The sequence below is a fragment of the Quercus lobata genome, chromosome 2 (genome assembly GCF_001633185.2).
Source record: "Quercus lobata isolate SW786 chromosome 2, ValleyOak3.0 Primary Assembly, whole genome shotgun sequence".
Lineage (NCBI taxonomy): Eukaryota > Viridiplantae > Streptophyta > Magnoliopsida > Fagales > Fagaceae > Quercus > Quercus lobata.
The window spans coordinates 65521752-65543496 of record NC_044905.1 but is presented as its reverse complement, the minus strand read 5'-3'; the positions used below and the strand labels follow the sequence as shown (position 1 = coordinate 65543496).

At 35.3% G+C, this 21745-nt stretch overlaps 2 protein-coding genes across 2 annotated transcripts; both read left to right on the top strand.

Annotated features, from left to right (window-relative positions):
• Window positions 1-2549: 2549 nt before the first annotated feature.
• Window positions 2550-5174, top strand: LOC115968521 (receptor-like protein kinase FERONIA). Its single transcript, XM_031087934.1, has one exon. It carries the CDS (start codon window positions 2550-2552, stop codon window positions 5172-5174), a length of 2625 nt encoding a protein of 874 aa, XP_030943794.1.
• A 14262-nt stretch (window positions 5175-19436) lies between these two features.
• On the top strand, window positions 19437-20039 carry LOC115968512. The gene has a single exon (XM_031087923.1). The coding sequence runs from the start codon at window positions 19437-19439 to the stop codon at window positions 20037-20039; it is 603 nt and encodes a 200-aa protein (XP_030943783.1).
• The last annotated feature ends 1706 nt before the right edge of the window (window positions 20040-21745 follow it).

The following is a 21745-nucleotide window of genomic DNA, read 5'->3' as shown; positions in this document are numbered from 1 at the left end:
GATTCAAGTCTATAAAGCCCTAAAGAACTTTCACCTAAAAGCGTTCAAATACAAATACAAATAAATAAATAAATAAAAACATTCAAAGAACATGAACGCGAAGAACAAGGAGTCTTTAACAAGCTCATACCCAGAGATTTATTGTATTTAAAAAGATTGTTTGATTTGTTTTGCAATCCAAGTAGAGAAGATTTCATTTTTGAATCAAAGCTTTGTTTGCACGATTCTTGGAGCAAAGATCTTTTCAAAGAGATTGAATCAAAGTATCATTTTCTTGTAAAACAATTAAATACACTCATGTTTTTGAATCAATTTCAGTTGTTTGATGATAGTTTTTTAGACCTAAAATTACTAGCTAACCAATTTTAAGGCAAATTTTTTTAATTAAATAAATTATGAACGACCCTTGGTTAAAGTGAGCAACATCAATATTGTGTAATAAAAAGTAAATAACAGCGGAGAATAACACACGATATGGTGACCTAAGGAAACCAATAGAACAACGATTCAAGTGTAAAAACACCTGTAGGGCTAACCTTACCGACCCCAAGGAAAAAAAGTCCACTAACTAAATTGAATTTTTTACAAGATAGAATTACCAAATCTTAAATTGCAACAACCTAGTAGTACATACTGACTTTATTACCTAATACATTTTCAATAATGGAGTTTGTTGCACTCGATCCTCCGTCCAAAACTTTGAGTACCAACTTTAAGATTATGGTCCAACATTTGATGATTTATTATTTGTAGCAACTTCAACACATTGATTCTTGATGTAGCTTTTGTCTTGAAAACTGATATATGGTTGCTTTTGAGAGCATACAGAGCCCCAAGATGCACAATGCGAAGCTCCCCAAAAGTCTCTTTTATGTCCTCTAGGTTTTTCTTATATAGCTTAGGCTTAAGTGCAAGAAATCGTAGGCATGAGCACCTGATGGGTTGAATTCACATTACTGTTTTGCCGCATTTCAGTTGATCCACATTTAGCTTGATCAATTCAAAATTTCTCTGTTTGATCAATCGAATAGTTGTTGAACTGCATAAACTTGGAAACTAAAATGTAAAACTTTGGCGCTTTCTTTTCTATAAAATTGTACTTTAAACAACATACAATGTATTTTGCTCATTGGATTTCAACCTAAAATCTAGAATGAATTTGAGATTTTATGTTCACAGTCTATATTGGGGCCTTGGGGCTCAATGGACAGCCATTCACTCCACCTATAAAAGAAAAATCCCTAGCCCTAATTAGGGTTTTAGGCATGGGCATAAGTACTTAATTTTATATTAAAAATATATATGATGAACCTCTATTTTATGTTCTCCATTCGTCATAGGATTCCATCATTGTAAAAGCCTTGAGATTCGATATGTGGACATGCATCAATGGCTGTTCATATGCACCGGCTAGCCCTTGGAACTAATGTTGTGGTGGTCCATAGAGAATACAAAGAGGGTCGTGGTTTGATATTCTTCCGTTGCACATATAGTAAATCTTTTGAGGAAAATGTTAGAGTCACAAACTAATTTATAAATGTTTTGAGTAGTTATTGGTAAGTGAAAAAGTGATGTTAGTTGTAGATCCAGATGAGAATGAGTAAGAATTAATCCTAATAAAAGTTTGTAAAAATGTAATTGACGAATAGCGCATTAATGATCGTCCGTATATCACAAACCGTTTATAACAATGACGAGTAAGAGTACAGACGAGCGTAAATACATTAATTCCAGACAGCATTCAATGATCGAGTGATAAATGAGCACGGGACCCGTTATCTCCTTTCAATAATGTGCACTTAAAGATCGTTTACAGTCAGAAAACGTGAGGATTAAATGACAATCATTGAGCATTAAATTCACCAGCTGCAATGTAACGTGAGACTGAGCATTAACTCAGCATGAGGCTATATAAAGCCAGGAAAGACAGGTAAAGGAAACACGACTTACACACTACAGAATTGAGAATCCTAAATAGTTGAAACTAACTTCAGCATCGAAGGGTCCTTGGTAGGCCCCAAACCGGTGCCGTTACCTATTTGGTGCTTTCTCTTACACAGGAAATTAGGTCGTCCATCGAACTGACGAGAAACATACTGACGAGGTGAAATTGTGCTTTATTAGTAATAAAATAGTTTATGGTAGTAACATTACTCTTTTCAAAATGACTTATTGTATGTTTGATCTCGGAAAAATGCTAAAGTCATAAACTATTTTACAAATTGTTGATGTAGTGGGTTATTATTGATAAGTAAAAATGTAATGTTAGTGGTAGATATATATATATATATATATGAAAATTAGTAAAAATTACTACATTTATAATTTGTAAAAATATTGTAAAATAGTTTGTCTATGTATTGCTCCTTGACGTGGTTTGTGGACTGCAATGAATAATCAAACTCTTCTACGACAATACTACTAACAATGAGGCATTTACTTTGACTTGCAATTCATTTAGGAAATATCCTTCTTACATACTATCAATATATAGCTTCTCTTCTTAATCATTCTCTTCCATAATCTCTCTCTCTCTCTCTCTCTGAGCAATGAGGAACCCTCCCCACCTCTTCTTGTTTTTCTTCTTCCTCCTCCAACTTGCCAGTGGCTTGCAGCCTCCTTATTCTCCGACCATTAATATAACACTCAACTGTGGCTACAGCGGCAACACTTCTGCAAGAGATAATCGGATCTGGTTGGGAGACATCAATTCCGATTTCGGGCCTTTTGAACTTCAAAACAACTCGTCAGTAATCTCCAAAGCAGCTAAACAACCAACCCAAGTCGACCCAATTCCCTACTACACTGCACGCCTCTCCTACTCCGAATTTACATACATGTTCTCTGTCACCCCAGGCCAACTCTTCATTCGCCTCTACTTTTTCCCTGCTTCATATCAAAACTTTGACCGCTCTAAGGCCTTCTTCTCCGTCAAAGCCGGCTCTTATACCCTTTTAAGCAACTTTAGCGCTGCCCTCACTGTTGATGCTGATGCTCTTAGCTTAGACGGCTTCTCAAGGGAATTCTGCGTAAATATTGTTGAAAATGCTCGATTCTTAAACATAACCTTCACTCCAAGCCCCGGTAATCTAGATGCATATGCTTTTGTAAACGGGATTGAACTCGTTTCAATGCCTTCTAATCTTTATTACTCTGCAGACAACAGTATAGAAATTAAGTTTATTGGCCAGAGTACGCCATATACCGTCGAAAAGAGCCACGCTCTTGAGATGGTATATAGATTAAACATTGGTGGGGGAATGATTTCACCCACAGAAGATACTGGCATGTACCGGAGCTGGTCTGATGACGATGTTGCTTACTTGACAAGTTCTGAAACAGGCGTTGAGCCTGTTAACACAACTATTCACCTCCGCTTCAGTAAAATTTCTAACTACACTGCACCAGAAGAGGTCTATATCACTGCTCGAACAATGGGAACCAACAAAACCATAAACAAGAGCTACAATCTCACCTGGGAATTCTCTGTAGACGCTGGTTTTAATTACCTAGTAAGGTTACACTTTTGCGAGTTTCAACTTGAGGTCACGAAAGAAGGAGATCGAGTGTTTTACATCTTTATAGCTGATCAAATTGCTGAGAAACAAGCAGACGTTTTCTCTTGGAGCGGTGGAAGTGGAATCCCAGTATATAAAGACTACGCTGTATTGATGTTTGGTGAAGGCAACAAGAAGAAACTAAACCTCTCTGTCACTCTGCAAGCAAACCCAAATGACAGAATGACTGGATATTCCGATGCAATCTTGAACGGGCTCGAAATCTTCAAAATCAGTGACCCCATTAGCAATCTCGCGGGGCCAAACCCCGACCCACTTCCAACACCAAAGGTTGCAGCGATTCCCTTGCCAAGGAAGGTAAAGAGTAACCACACCACAATAATTGCCATAGTTGTTGGTTTATTCTTTGGCATAGTTGTTCTGTCTATTCTCGGTTTCTTCATTTTCCAACGAGGTAGGAGGGTTACTAAGGAAGCCAAGAGCAGCAGCACATTTCTGCCGTCTGATTTGTGTCGATGCTTTTCACTGTCTGAAATCAAAGCAGCTACAAACAACTTCGACAACCTCTTCATCATAGGTGTTGGAGGGTTTGGTGATGTGTACAAAGGATACATTGATGGTGGGGAGACCTGTGTTGCCATCAAACGGTTGAACCCGGGTTCTCAACAAGGGGCTCACGAGTTCAAGACCGAGATTGAGATGCTTTCCCAACTCCGCCACCTCCATCTCGTACCTCTGATTGGCTATTGCAACCATGGCAATGAGATGATCCTTGTATACGATTACATGGCCCATGGGACCCTCCGTGATCATCTCTACAACACCGATAATCCACCTCTTTCGTGGGAACAACGGCTCCATATCTGTATTGGTGCTGCTCGGGGTTTGCAATACCTTCACATGGGTGCAAAGCACATGATCATTCATCGTGATGTGAAAAGCACAAATATATTGTTGGACGAGGAATGGGTGGCGAAGGTGTCCGATTTTGGGTTGTCGAAAATGGGTCCTACAAGTGTGTCCATGACCCATGTAAGCACAGTAGTGAAAGGGAGTATTGGGTACTTGGACCCAGAGTATTACCGCCGTCAACAGTTGACTGAAAAATCTGATGTGTACTCATTTGGTGTGGTGTTGTGTGAAGTGTTATGTGCAAGACCACCATTGATACGTAATGTTGACAAGGAGCGAGTGAGCCTAGCGGAGTGGGCTCGGCAATGCCATCAGAATGGAAAGCTTGATCAGATTGTTGATCCATTTCTAACAGGTAAGATTGTGCCGGAGTGCTTGAAAAAATTTGGTGAAATTGCAGTGAACTGTTTGCTTGATGATGGAATCAAACGGCCATCAATGAACGATGTGGTGTGGGGTCTTGAATTTGCATTACAACTACAGGAGAGCAAAAACGATAGTGGAGCACAAATATTTGAGACTGAAGACCATATTGAGAAAGTGCTCCTTCAAAGATCTGCAATTGAAGATTGTGAGAAGGTCTTTACTAGTAGCGGTGGACGTGGGCCAAATGGAGAAGGCACTAGCTGCAGGGTGACCATTGCAAGCAGTGGAGACAAAAGTTCTGCTAATGGTACTTCAGATAGCAGCAATTTGATGCATGAAACTGTTTTCTCAGAGCTTATGAGTCAGAAAGGAAGATAGAAGGAATATGGTAGCTGACTTGTAAGTTATAAAAACTTAAGTTAGCATGTATTGTAGCATAGTAAGACTTCCTTGTCCAAATTCTGGATGGAAATCCATGTCAAGAATGGAATAGGAAGCTTTCCTTGTTTGGAAATTGAGGTGCCATATATTAAATTTTGAGTTACAAGTATCTTTGTAAGTCATTACCAATTTTACTTCTATATAAAACGATTATAAACTAATTAGTAGTATTACTTTAACAAAATAATAAATGATTTTTTTTTTTTTTTGATTGTCTAAATTACATTTTTGCGAACGATGAAATATTATTTAAAAATATTTACGTAGTAACATTAATTCCTAAAATTACTCTTTGCGCATCCACTTAACTTCTTTAACATAACGAAAAGAGTCAATACTAGGAAGAGCAAACTCAATCTTCTAGTGTAATATGCTGTTATCACCACATCCAACTAAAGTATTCCACAAACTCATCATTATTTTAGTTTGTTTTGTTTTCATTCCCAAAGGAAAAAAAAACCTAGGAAACTTTTCCTTGCAAACCTATGATAAACGATAATTAGGCTTCAGTTAGGACTATATATAATGAATCCAGTTAACACATGTTCCTAAAACATTTGTTAATGAATATTTTTAGAAAATTTTTGATACTATTTTTAAAAAAATATAAAAAACTGTCAAGAGAAAATTTGTGCTCCACTATCCTTTTCGCTTGAGTCTGGTGCTTGATTGCAACATATTCATAGAACAATTAGGTAAGAGTGGAGCTGGAGTTTGACGAGAGCGAATGCGAGGTTTAGCCCTCATCGCTTAGCTCCGAACCATTTCGATGATGGGCCCATTGATGATGATGAATCGGCGTACTAGGACAATGAGTACAAGGAGCCCCCCACCAGTTCAAAATCCCATCCTCCCAAACCCAACGAGGTAAACCGTAAAAGCATTGAAATTTCCAATTTGCAACACCTTGGAAGTGTTGCGCCCTGCATTTGGATAAATTTTTGTTAGTTTTCGGTTTTCATTTTCCTTGATTATGGAGAGATGTTCACGCGGAAACTAAGGTTTGTTTCGGTGATGGGTTTGTATGTTTGGGTTTTCGAGATGTCTTCATTGATTGATGGGTTTCCACCAAGTGTATTGGGTCTAAATGTTTGATTTAAATTTTTGTAGGTGTTTATTTCCAACTTATTTAAAGAGAGCAAACTAGCTACTTGGAAGAATATGATCAATGCCATCTTTTGTATACCACTCTTATGTACGGGACCTAATGCGGGCTCCTAAGGATTTCCCCTAGGATTGCTGACCTTTTTTATATAAAAAAATATGAGTATTATTATAGACACAAACTATTTTACAATATTTTTATAAAATATTAATGTGATCAACCTCTTATTAGTTTTCATCTAGATCCATCATTAATATCACTTTTTTTTTATCAATAATCACTCACCACATCAGTAGTTTGTAAAATATTTTGTAAAATAGTTTATATATCTAGTATTATTCAAAAAATAATACCCCATTTTCCTACCCAAAAAAAAAAATAAATAAATAAATGTCGATCGGTCTATCTGTGTAATGAAATTTTGAGTTATTCGGTTTACATCTATCTCTTGATCATAATCCTTGTTACATATTAAGAATGTTTCAATTTTTTTTTTACCACAACATGAGGGAATTGGATCTTCTCCAAAATGATAACATAGAGTCAAGGAAATTGGCTGAGGCTCGCCAAAAAGTCAAAAGCCAATAGTTAACGTACAACTCCCCCTCCCCCTCTCCCACCCCCACTCCCACCTCCACCTAACTCATGCATATTATAATTTGATATTTTTTTTACTGAAATTATTCTATGTATTTCTTCTTGATATGATTATTTTATATCATAATTATAATTAATCCAATTTCATCTCTTTTATGCGTCAAAATTCATTCAAAAAATAGAAAGAAAATATTTCACATTTTATGGTTCAGAACTTATAAAAAGGAAAACAGAGATAGGTAGAAATTTTTTTATAGAGAAAAAAAAAAAAAAACTATTGTTACCTTTCAATTTATTTATATAAGGTTCTTCTAATATATATATATATATATATATATATATATAAAAGGTGAATAGGACCTCAAATTGTTTATGTAAAAATTTATTCTCCTTTATAAAAAAATTTGTATAAGCAATATAATATGGGATAATTAGATAATAACTTAAATTTTTACGTAATTTTTATCTATAAGCTTCTGTCTAACTATTACAAAACTTTAATTTCATTCATAAATGGAATTTTAACTTTGAAAAAAAATAAATCTGAAAACTGTTTATTGATGCAAAAGTATCCTTAACATGCCTATTGATAAAATAAAATAAAATAAAATAAAAACAAAAACAAAACAAAAACAAAAACAAAACAAAACAAAGACAAAAACAAAAACAAAAAACAAAAAACAAAAAAATAATAAATATGCTATCATTTTGTGGGTCTTCTTTACATTAAAACTAAAATGCAAAATTTACCCTCTAAGTTTCTATATGATTAATTTCAGTCCTTTAATTTTGCTTTCGTTTATTTTAGTCCTCTGAGTTTCAAATTTATTCATTTAAGCCTCTTTGTCAACTTTTGTTAAATTTAAAAAATATATATATATATATATATATATTTTTCAATCATTAATTGAATTTTTTTAATTTAAAATTTGGAAAATTAATCGCAACATTTGACAGAAGTTGATAGAAGAGCATTAATTAAATAAACTTAAAACTTAAAGGACTAAAAAAAAAACAAAAAGAAAATTAGATGACCGAAATAAAGTCTGGTGAAACGTATAGGGTAAATTTTGTTTTTAAGCCTTACATTAAAATATTGCTTAATATAAAAATGATTGATTGTTTATATTTCATATTACACTCAAATAATATACATGCATGTGTATGTAAACAATTTGTCACGATTGGAGTCAAATATTGACTTCGTCACTGTTTCAAATGGATCTATTTTTTTTTTTATGGGATTAATTATTATGGATAAAACTTAGGTTTAGGTGATTGGGTATAGTACTTTATGTTTTTTTTTTTTTTTTTTGAGGAAGTAGTACTTTATGTTCTTTAATTAAATTAAATTACATGGTTGCTTTGATAAATATAATATAAACAGTGTTATATCTTTTTCAAAAACTATTAAATTTAATGTTGTGACTTATTAGTCAATACATTCATATAATTGAATTTAATTAGGAAACAAAACATGTAACATCTAAAGTACTATAATTACTTTTTTTTTATTAAAAAAAAAAAAGGAAAAGCTATACTTACGTTTTGTCTAAATATTACAATTACAAATGTAAAATGTGTATTGTGTCATCATTTATTTTATTATATATATACACACACACACAATTCATCACACGCTTTGCGTATGCAATAATGCTCTTTTCTATTTTTTTTGTTTTTGGACAAAGTTTAGCTACGTACAAAATTGTTTGTAGCCAACCTTACTTAATATCTTTTTATTAGATATGAATTTTGACAAATCTACCGTTAGATTACTTTTTCTTCTTCTTATATCCTCCATGCTTGCAAAATTTATAGAAAATTAAAGATCAATAGCTATGTCATTAATAAATTTTTTAAGTTGAAAGTTTTTATAGTTTAAAATTATGCATATAATATAAAGTTATAGATTAAATAGTAAATAACATCCGATTGACACAAAAGTTGACATGTCATGTGTATTAAGAGTGTAAATAATATGCAACTCAATGGTTAGATTTTCAAAATATACAATAATGTTTATTTTATTGAGTAAGGTTGTAGTCTTATACTACAACCAATTTTGTAGCTAAACTTTATCCTATATTTTTTTAGTTTAGTGTTATAATGTTTAAAAGTGATATATAAATAACCGTTTGTATTTTTTTTTTTTTTTTAAGAAAGAGATAAGATAACGTGAAATAATGTTTAAAAATGACATAGAGATAGTGTTCTAAGTTTTAGGTTGAATAGAGAAGAGAAAGGAAAAAACATAAAACTTAGAAACAATAAATTATTCTTTTAACTAGTTTGTGTTTTTTTAATTTAAAATAATTAACAAAAATTTATGGGTATTTTAAAGAGTTTAAGAATTTTTGTGAGGGTATTTTAGTACGCAAAATATTAAAACCCAATCATAAAATCCTGCTATTAATCTGTTATTAATAATATAAATATATTTATTTATAAAAGAAGCATAACCTCAACAGCTAAATAATAACATTATTACAAGGTTATGATTTTAACGGTTAAATAAAACAATATTTTAAGAAACCCACAAGTCTTTCTTACCCACAAAATTCCTTCAGCCATTGTGAAATCCGACAATTATGGTTGTAGTAGGAATAGCCTTCTCCAATATTATCTTAAACAAAGTTTAGCTACAAAATTAGTTGTAACTTAAAGTTACAAACTCACTCAATAAAATAAATATTACTACATATTTTGAAAATCTAACCGTTGAATTGTATCTTCTTTATGCTCTTAATACAAATATCAAATTTTGTGTCAATTGGATATTATTTACTATATGATCTATAAACTTACATTTTATATATAATTTTAAATTACAAAAACTTTCAATTTAAAAAATTTATTAATGACATAGCTATGGATCTTTAATTTTCTTGAAATTTTGCAAGTATGGAGGATATAAAAAGAAGATGTAATCCAATGGTGAATTTGTCAAAATTCATCTCCATTAAAGGATATTGAGTAAGGTTGTAGACTTATAGTGTAAAGGTTACAACTAATTTTGTAGCTAAACTTTGTTCCATTATCTTCTCACAAAAATTCTTTATGAGAAATAAAATTATTTAGTTTAGATGTCAAACTATCCCCTTCTAGCTAGAAAATCCATGTAGCCATCAATCATGAGAAGTTGGGGTTTGTACTAGAGAAGAAGCTTCCATACTGACGGCTACATGAAGAGAGTGGCAGCTTGTCATTTTAATGGTGTTGATCAATCAAACAACGAAAGAATATGAAAATATTAAAAGTAAATATATCTTGGCATGATAATGAAAAGAGATCATATTGAAATAACAATATAGATTTAACTCTTATTGTATTTTTTTCCTTTAATATATATATAGCTTATCGTATTTGTTTTTATAAAAAATAAAATAATAATAATAATAAAAATCCATTTCAAAGAAGTTAATATGGTACAAATATCTTGAATTGTGAATTATGCATCTATATCAGGGAAGTCACTAGTCATACAAAGAAAATATACCTTGTTAACTATTAAATCGGTATTTGTACTCCTCTAAAATGTACTAAAAAAAATACCGAGATTTACTGACCTATATCGACTATACCAAAGATATATCGGGTGTTTTGGCTGGTACAATACAAAAAAATTATTGTATTTTAAACATTAAAAAAATTGTAAAAAACATGTTATTTATGCTAATATATCAGATAATATACTAGATAATTTCAAAATCGCTCTTGGTTAGCTCATCCCAAGTGCTTAGCGGACGGTCATGAGTGTTAAGTTGATCTGGGTGTCCGTTCACAAGGGGAGCATGATAAAGTTAAACAAGTTTCTATACGTTTACCACTTAAAACCCTCGACCCATTATGAGTATTTTGAATTTCATCCCTGGGATAGGAAGTCTAGGGTTGTTTGTGGTCTTCCTTCTTCTTTTCGTGACTGAAAGTCTAGGTACTCCTTTGTCTATGGAAAGGACTAGGAAACCGCTTCTGACGAAGCTTGGGGAGAGGTGCCCAAGTTGTTGTGTACATGGGAGGTTCCCACACTTGGTACGTTTTTTTCCTTCTTTTGGTTCTTTTTGCCGCCTAAGCATGTGTATCTTTCGGTTCTAATCCTCTTCTCTTTGCAGCGAAAACTCGTCCAAGCTTGAAGAGCCGATACCAGGAATGGGTTCAAGCTACTTTGGACTTCTCCCTCGGCATTGAGGATTTTGATGAACTTGTTAATCCATGGCCTTTGTACGACCATTTTTCAAGGCCTGAACCTTCATCCGATGTTCAATAGTTGCTTCTTAGGGCGGAAAGGAGTAAGTGTTTGACCTTCATACCTTTAACTCGCCATTCTCTTTTCTTCATTATTCCTTTATGATTTACCTGTTTTGTTTTGCAAATATGGCCACTTGCTTCAGCCAAGACAAACATGCCTAGGAAAAGGGGAAAAAGAACGAGCCTTTGTCAAAACTATCCTTGCCTCTTCTAAAGAAGCCTAAGATTGGGGGAAGTTCTAGGATCGTCATCTCCAGTCCTATCTGTACTCCCCTGTAACCCTCTCCTATTGTCTCAATTGAAGAGTTGTCTTCTCCTCCTCGAACACGGAAAGGAAAGGAAAAGAAGGGTGAAAGTGTTTGGGCAGATCCTGCTGTAGCCTTTGGACGAGATCACAATGTCATCTTTGCTGACGAGCTTAAGGCTTTATCTTCTGTTCCATCTCACGAGCTCATTAGTCGTCATATCCACAAGCTTGTGCAGGTGAGTTTTTCTCAAATAGTTCCTTCTCATACATATGTATTTGTTTGTCTCTACATATATATGTTTTCTTTAGGTCCTTGGGGAGTCGTTGCGTTTGACCACTGACTATCTCTTGACGGAGGAGAAGGTCGTGATGGGTAATTCAAGGGCTGAAGCAATTGAGGCCGAGAGTTCGAGGTTGGGGAAGGACTTGATTAGGGCAATGGACCTAGCAAATGAGGCCAAAATTAAACTGAAGGAAGTTACTTCCCTTGTCATTCTTCCAATTAGGGGAGCGATCCTTCTTGACGAGGTGAAGGAAGTTACTTCCCTTGTCAAGGACCTCATCTAGGCTCTGGACGAGGTGATGTTCCCTGCAAAGATGAGAGAGAAAGACACTGGAGTAGCATTAACCAATGGTTTTTCGATGACTAAGTCAGTAGAGTTCTCAATATCTCTCAGAAAATCAAAATGTAATTCTTTGCCTTAGTACAGCTGTTGGGAGCCTCGTTATGGGTGTAATTGTTGTTAGCCTCTTAATGGCTCTTCAGGTTGTTTTGAAAAACATATGCCAGAGCTTAAATGGAGGTTTAATTGGCTCAAGATTGGCCTTTCTGACCGTTGGAGCTCGTCAGTTACAAAACCATTTATGGTTGTGTCATTAATGCTGTATGGTCGTCCATCCTATGGACAACCCTGTAATTCACGTACTTGTCAATTTTATTGATGAACTTGTAATTTTAGTACTCGTTAGTAAGTAGAGTGTGAATTTTTAAAATAGATCATGAATGCAAAGTGTGATTTAATAGAATCTTGGAGTGATCTTATTCAACACAAAACACATTAGAGCTACTACTTCACTGTCCGCTCAGTTCAACTTCAACAACAACAACAGTAGCACCTATCACTGCAATGGCTTCGTGCATGAATGTCTCATTATGGAAGGCATAGACTCGGAGTTGATCTTCAAGGATTCCGTCCACACAACCAGAATGCTTGATGAGGTTAACCCAAAGTCAATCGTCGATAATGCCGCCCAGTTCGCTAACAAGGCGGCAGTGGATGTTTGTGGACGCGGCAAATCTTATAAATCTTGCTTGCCCAATCCCAACTGTCCTCCACTAGGCCCAAAGCCTAGTGTATGACATATGATCGCCACGACTGCCAGCCCTAGCTAGGTATGGTATAAATAATATTACTCAAACCCATTGTTCTCGAAATAAACTACATAAATGGATGTTTATTTGAATTCCATCCCCTTCCCAGTGTGTGCTTGTTTCTTTGATAGTTTAGAGACAGGAAATTTGAATTTGAGATATCTTCCCTGATTTCAACTAGTGGAGTTAACAACATTCTTGGCTATGAAAGTTCATAATTTAGTCCTATATAAATTTATAATTTATGCCCTTAAAAGATTACAAGGACAAATATCAGTGTGTCCATTCCATCAAAATATATATATATATATATATATATATATATATTTTAGGTTAAAATCTTGCTATTAAAGTTACCATAACTTCTAAGTGGAGTTTGTGGTGTGCCTTTATATTTGAACTCCTATTTCTCCCTCTCCCTTGTGTGTGTATTTGTTTCTCAAAAAAAATAAAAAATAAAAAAACTTTAGATTGGACATCAAAAAAATAATAAAAGGAAAAGAAAATTTTGCTATTAACTTAGGTCAAAGTTTAGCTACAAAATTGGTTGTAACCTAAGATTACAACCTTACTCCATATCTTTTTATTGGAGGTAAATTATGATAAATCCACCATTGGATTACATCTTCTTCTTATATCCTCCATGCTTGTAAAATTTCTAGAAAATTAAAGATCAATAGCAATGTTATTAATAAATTGTTTAAATTGCAAATTTTTGTAGTTTAAAATTATGTATAAAATATAAGTTTATAAATCATATAGTAAATAATATCTAATTGACACAAAATTTAATACGTGTATTAAGAACGTAAATAACATACAATTCAACGGTTTGATTTTCAAAATATGTAATAATATTTATTTTATTTAGAAGATTGTAGCCTAAGGTTATAACCAATTTTGTAACTAAACTTTGTCCAGTAACTTATCCGACACTTAATTCATCTTGGAACAAAAAAAGAAAAGAAAAGAGAAAAATTATGTTATATTAGAGCATTTGCATCAACTTGTGTAAATATTTGGCTATTTAGAATAAAAACCTACCTTTTTATTTTACATACTTATTTTTCAAAACACACGCATCAAATTATCTACTTCTCACTACATTTCATTAAACTATCATTTTTTTTCTTAAATTTTAAATTGTTTCTATTTCTTCATATATAACAACTACTATCCATCCTTGAGATACATAAAAACAAAATTAAAAAAAAAAATGCAAAATGAACTGTACTAGTGTAAACTTACACAATTATTGAACAGTCTGTATGTAGCAACCACGTATTTTTACAAACTTTTGCATGATCTCATGTGAATAAATTTTAGACTTTGTTAGTTAAAATGTGGTACTTTTTTTATATTATACAAACATTGATACGAATGCTCTTAACACCTCAATCTGCTTTATTTTCTTTGATCTAAAACCATGACAATGCTACTTTGTAGGGCTTTATCCAATATGATTTGTTTGGGATCTGTGGATTTGATTTTTTGCAATTTACACTTGAGTAGCATTCAAGCATACACCTCTCTTTCCACCTGAACTATGATAGGGACTTTGGTGTATGGAGCCAAGAATTTTTTTTCAAAGTGGTCTTTATGAAACTTAAATTATACAAAATAAAAAAAGAACTTCATATATTGACAAAAAATAGCAAATACATAAAGTCTTACAATTTCATTCTACAAGTTTTCTTATTTTGAAATCATTACATGATAGTCTCATTATTAATACTAAAAACTATATCTCATTCAAAATTTTAGTTCAATAAAATTTTTCTTGGGCTTTTCAAATTTTTTTTTTTTTTTGGTAAAGGCTTTGTGGGGGCCAAATAATCAGGAGGTACTGTTAAGACTGTGCCAACTGGGCCTACGGCCCGATCTGAGGACATTAGACCATCCAAGGAGGTCCAAATAAGATTATAAGGAGAACGGAGTAAAGAGAAGAGTAGAAATAATATGAGATAAGTCCAACAAGTGTTCGAGGATAAAAGCCATATCGGCAGCAAGTGTCCGAGGTCGGTAAAAGTGTCATATCATCATGGGTTTTCTTCGACGTTACATCACCACTAAGAGTTAGACGTTGGACAAGGGATAAGAAAGGAGAAGGGAAACAAATATCTTCAAAAAACTGCTACCTCCGCATTAAATGACTCCCAACTAACTCTCTGACCGCATTAATGTGGAAGTGATGCCTGAACAGTGATCAAGCAACCTTACAGCTACTAGTTGATGGTTCTGGAAGGTGCTGGATGGGACAGGAAGGAGTTCCCCGAATCTAACCTACACGTGTGTGGTAGGGATAATACCAAGATTATAGTATATAACGTGGGAAAAATCAAGCAATTGGAGGGAGGGGGGGGGGGGGGGGAGGGTGAACTCTTGTATAATTTTATTGAGCAATAAGACAATATAAGATAAACTCCTCAATTTACTCCGAGGACAGATTTTTTCATCCTACTTGTGTCTAACAGCCTTAAATTACCAAATTATATCGTTTTTCTTCTGGAATAGATCTAGTTCTTTCACTCATGCTCTACAAATTTATTGTTTAGGCCGCTTGGGCTAGAATCCAATCCTATATTGGGTCCAATCCAATTTCAGTCCTTACAAGCTTAATCTATTATTAATGAAACCAAAGTTTATGACAAAATTTGGTTACAAACTTAGTCGTAACCTAAGGCTACAACTTTCACTAAACAAATTAACATAGCTACATTTTTTGAAAATATTTCCATTCAATTGTATGTTCTTTATATTTTTATAACACATGTCAAATTTCATGCCAATTGAATTTCATTTGCTATTCAATCCATAAATTTATTTTTTATGTATAATTTTAGACTACAAAAACTAGAAGTTTAAACATTTGATTGATGACATAACTATTAATTTTTTATCTTATTGAGATTTTGCAAGCATGAAAGATATAAGAAGAAAATCTAATCCAATGATAGATTTGTCAAAATTCACATCCAATAAAAAAAAAATATTAAGCGGAGTTGTGGCACTAATCTAAAACCAAGTTTGTTGTCAAACTTTGTCTAAAGTATAATTATATTGGACCTAAAATTATTTAGGGTGATCACAAATTTTTTTTAAAGGTAAAAAAATCATGAATTTTTAAATTTTATATATAAAAATATTTTTTCCAGCTTAGGGTGGTCTTGTGAGCACCCTGACCTCAATGTAGTGCTGCCCAGGGTTGGCCCATGGCCTAGCAACTTAGGCCTAGGCCTAAGGCTCCACCAATTTTTTTTTTACCCTTGGGGAAAAAGGCCCCTCCTCCATTGTCAAAGGCCCAAAATTTTATGAAATTATATATATTATTTTTTGGTTGTACACTTAAAAAAAATGGTGATGCTAAGGATACCACAAATTTTACTTTAGGCTTATAAATTGGCATGTCACCGATCACAAAAAAGTAATTTAAACATTCATTAATTAGATTGATGGAATTCATCAATCATAATTATTGTTACATCATGTTGTGAATATTGTTTAGTGCTTTTATCTCATTTTTACTTTTTATTTCTATCCAAACTCCCAAAGTACGAGACCAATAGAAACCTAACACAATTGAAAACCTAAAATGTTTCAAAAAAATGTTGCAGATGTGTTAAATCATCAATATAGATTACTCTCCCCTAATAGTTTGAGACTTTAATTTTTGTAAACCAATATCTTACAAAGCCACACACCAAATAATATCTATCCCTCTCTCTTAAAAATAAGATATAAAATTAGAAATTAGATTACAACTTTACTTAACTATGCATCGTTATATATTCAATATAAAGTATCTTTTTAAATCATAATATATTTTTATTTCTTTTTATTAAAATTTATGATTCAACTATGATATTCAATTCTCTATATGAAATGGGAAAAATTCTTAGGTACTTATTGAACATTAAAAATGGTGTTTCATTCTCCCACATTCATGGTGGACTCCACCATGAATTTAATAAATAGACCCCACTATGAATATGTAAAAGGGAGCGTCATTCTCCATACTTCGAGAGTACCTAAAAATTTCTCTATGAAATGAACATTAGTTTAATTGGTATTATTTATCACTATGAAATGAACATTAGTTTAGTTGGTATTATTCATCAAATTATGTATTTAATGTATCAAATTAACCTTGATTTAATTAGTATTAAATAATTTTGCTTAATTAATATTTACATATAAAAGGCCCCACATCAATTTTTTGCCTTACACCCCAAATTATGTTGGGCCACCCTTGGTGTTGCCCCTATATGGAGCAGAATGAGAAAGAGAAACTAAGAGAGAAGAGAGAAACTAGGAGGAAGAGAGAAAATCAGAGTGTAAAATTAATAAATAAATGAATAGACGTGAGAAATAATTAAAAAAATAGAATGTTTGGTGAGTTGTGAAATAGTATGTAAAAATAGATAAAATAATTTTTTTAAAAGTAAAATGATTTTTTTTTTATAAAGAATTTCAAATGCTAATGCTTTTATATTTGAATACCCAACATAATATCTCTCTCAATACAATGCAAGAGCTAACAAAATTACTTAAAAGCTACTAAGTGACAAAAATAAAAAATACCCTTCCCAAACTAACTATGTGTTTTTCTCATCAACTCAACGTGGACGGAAAAGTAATAATCTTGGATGGTCAACAAATAGGCACTTAGATTTGGCCTTCAATCTTCTTAATATCATAATAATGTAGAGCAGACAACACATGCTTTCCTTGAGCAGAAAGTTTACCAAAAGTTAGCGCATAAGAAATACAGGAAGTAGAAAATTGCTAATAGAAATCATAGGTGTCAGCGATGGAATTGCATAAAACTTGGTGACGTGAAGGAAAATGACGTTGAGAGCAAAACTCTTGTTACCTTTGGCCACGACTGACCCCACTTTTCGGACAAATTCCTTCTTTTATATCCAGAAATCTTCTTCTTTTTCTGTTTTTAGTATTTTTTTTTTTTAAATTTCCGTTATAACTTTTAATGTAAAGGTAAAAAAAAAATGTCCAGTTTATTTTGGTTCACCTAGAGACTGTATGATTTATTTTGCAATTATCTCAATTTTGCTATTTTTGGTCATTTTTCCTATTTTGTCACCTAATTTCAAGCCATGCATTAAGGTTTTCTAAAAAGTCTCCTAACAGCCCTAGAACTGGAGAAATTATAAGATCCACATGGTGGACAAGTGATGTGGTCCACTATTCCACTAAAAAACTTTCACCTGTTTATAATTATTAGTTAGAAAAAGATTTTAAATAGAAATTAATTGCTGACTCAGCAATTTTAAACAAGTAGAAGTTTTTTAGTGGAATGGTGGATGTACGGCCCCTAACATCCAAGTCCATTTGGGCCTTGGGCCATGGATCAATAGTATGGCCCAGGGGTTCAACCTCCGTACCACTTGGGATCCCAGCTCGAGCCCACAATAACTACGAGCCTAAGCCAGGTGTTGTTCAAATACTTGAAAAGCGGACCGCGGATTCCAGCTCACATATTGCTTGGAAAGTCATCCCTGAACGATATGCAAATGCTCGGTCACATCGCCCTTTGAGTGCTCGGTAGCGCCTTAGGAAACTTCGCCGCCGAACACACTTGCTGTAGTGGGAACCATTTCCAAAGCCACTCATACCTAAACATCCACTTAAAATTAACGACATTGGACCTCTCATTGCACTAGTTAAAAGGTAATGATAATCCCCCCACTAACAATTGGCTATAAATAGGAGAAACTAAATAATGGAGAGGGGATGCAATTTTGTGGAGAGAAAAGAGAGAGAAAAAGAGAGTCTGAGAGGAAGAAACACAGAGAAAGAGAGAAAAGTGATCTTATTGAGTCTCTAAACCTAGAACGACCTAAAGTAGGATACCCAAACCCACCATACAAATAAGTTATGAGCCCAAGTAGCGATTTGGCCCAGTTAACCTGTCTTTGGTGCGCACAATTGGCGCCCACCGTAGGGCTCTCCTACAACGCTGTGGTTCTAGAGGGACTTGAACTCGGGAAAAATGTCTGAAAGGCATTTAAGGGGTCACACGGAAAGTGGATCTATAGGATCTTCTCAGGGTCTAGCTAGCGAGAGTGCAGACAAAAGGAACGAGAAGATAGGCAGCACGACCAATGAGAAGAAATGTCTGACACAGGAGAAGGATCGTACCAAACTCAACGGACAATCTCTGGTGCTACGGGACGTAGGCAAAAGGAGGAGCGAGATGAAGAGCTTGAATGGCTGCGCAAACTAGTCAGGGGCTTAGAGTTGGAGGTAAGGGGTAGGCGTTGGAGAAGAGACAGAGATGACCAACAACGAGAGGTCGGCAATGGGGGAAATAGATATAGGGAGGGATCTAATCAGTCCAGATCTCGACAACGGCGAAGTCGTTCACATTCCCGTGAATCCCGTCAGTACTAAGACCATTCACATTCGCAGGGATCTCGACGATATAAGAACCGATCACTCTCCTGAGAGTCAGGGCAACGCCGAGATCGCTCACGTTCTCAAGAGAATCAAGTTAGGAATTCAATCTCCCCAGAGGAAAGGCGGCCTCGAAATGCTGCCATGGATGCTATGAGTCGTGCTTTGAGAAAAGCAGCTCGGTCCCCGTTTTCAGATGAAATCAAGCGGGCCGGAATGCCGAACAGGTTTACCCGCCCATCATTCAATTACTACGATGGGAAAACTAACCCAGTAGAGCATGTCAGTCATTATATTCAGATGATGTCTCTGCATACTCATAACGACGCGCTGATGTGCAAGGTGTTTCTTTCGAGTCTAGGACCAACTGCTTTGAGGTGGTTTAACGAGTTACAGAAACGATCCATACGTAGTTTTTTCGAGCTAATTCAGGAGTTCAGCGTTCGGCTTGTGACCTATAGCCGAGTACCTCAGCCAGTAGTTGAGCTTTTGTCCATGAAAATGAGGGCGGGAGAGACCCTCAATAGTTATGCCAGCCAATATTGGGAGCTATATAATGAGATAAGCGGAGATAACGAAAGGGTCGCAGCAAGCACTTTTAGGATGGGGTTGCCTAAGGACTCCGGGCTACGAGAGTCGTTGACTAAGAAGCCTCCCGAAGGCATGAGGCAGCTTATGAGACGCATTGAGGAATATAAGCGATTAGAGGATGACCGGATACAAAGTAAAGGCAAAGCACCGATGATGAATCGTCCCCGACAAACTGGTTTTCCGTTCAAATCCCGGGGGGCCTTGACGATTCAAGAACTAGCCGCATAGATGGGAGAAGTGAATGTGACATTTAAGGAACCGGTACACAGGATTCTTGACCGAATCAAACACGAGCCATATTTTCGATGGCCAAACAAGATGGGAGGGGACCCATCCAAGAGGAATCAGACTTTGTATAGCACCTATCACTGGGACAAAGGTCACACTACCAAATAGTGTCGGGTGTTGAAGGATCACCTCGGGCAATTGGTCAAGGCCGGGCATTTAAAGGAATTCATGCTGGACTCGAGGGACTGAGTCGCGGGCCAAGATACTCGGCAAAGGGGGAACCCTCTCCCACCCACTGTGGGGGTGATTGAAGTTATCCATGCTACCTCGAAAAAGCTCATTGCAGGAAGAAGGAAAGGAGTGTTGGCTGTAGTACCAGTAGAGGGTAACTTGGATGTACAGTCGCCGAGTAAGAAAATGAAGTTTGCATGGGAGCCTATCGCATTCGACGATGACGATTTGGAGGGAACAATCCTACCACACGATGATGCATTAGTGGTCACGGCCCAGATAAGTGGCTTCTTAATAAAAAGGGTAATGGTAGACCAAGGAAGCGGAGCTGACGTAATGTACCCGGATCTATTCAGGGGACTCAGACTAAGGAAAGAGGACCTTGTGAAGCACACTTCGCCCTTGGGTGGGTTCGATGGTAAGGTAGTGATTCCTAAAGGGCAAATTTCACTTCTCGTAATTATGGGAGGGAAGGAGGTAGTAGTAACATTTACAATAGTAACTTCATTTTCCCCATATACGGCCATCTTGGGAAGACCGTGGATCCATTCAATGGAGGCTGTCCCGTCTACCCTGCATGTAAAGATCAAGTTCCCAACCGACCAGGGTATTGCTATGATAAGGGGGTACCAACAAGCGGCAAGATAGTGTCTTATTGCTGTAGTTAATTGGAAGCGGGGGAATTAAGTCAATCAAGGAGAAACAACCAGACAACTAGTGAAAGACAAGGAGAATGGGAAATCCAAACAGGAGCAAGTTGGGCAGGAAGATGCATCCCGGAAGGTCCCTTTATAGCAATCACAGGGGCCCCGAGAAGGAATGGGGGCTGGCTACGCCGAGGAGCTAGTAAAGGTAAAGATATTACCGGATACTAATAAATATTTTCAGGTTGGAGCAAGTATGAATGATGAGGATAGAGTGCAAGTGTTGTTGTTTCTAACTTAAAACATAGATGTCTTCGCTTGGAACCCCTATGAAGTTCCCGAGGTTGATCTCGGGTTTATCGTCCTCAAGCTTAATGTAGACCCCTCATATGCCCCGAAGAAGCAGAAGCCGAGAAGATCAGCCAAAGACCATGTTGAGGCGGTAAGGCAAGAGGTAAAAAGGTTGAAGGAGGCCGAAGTGATAAAGGAGACCTTTTTCCCGGAGTGGCTGGCAAATACCGTGGTTGTCAAGAAGAAGAACGGCAAATGCCTCCTGTGCGAATTTCACAAACTTAAACCGAGCATGCCCAAAGGACCCGTTTCCCATGCCAAAAATTGATCAATTGGTGGACACCACTTACGAGTACCTGAGGATGAGTTTCCTGGATGCCTTTCAAGGATACCATCAAATTGCCCTAGCCGTCAAAGACCAGGAGAAAACGGCATTCATATCCCCCGATGCTAATTATCATTACACCGTGATGCCCTTTGAGCTAAAGAATGTCGAGGCGACATATCAGTGGATGATGACAAAGATGTTTCGGGACAAAA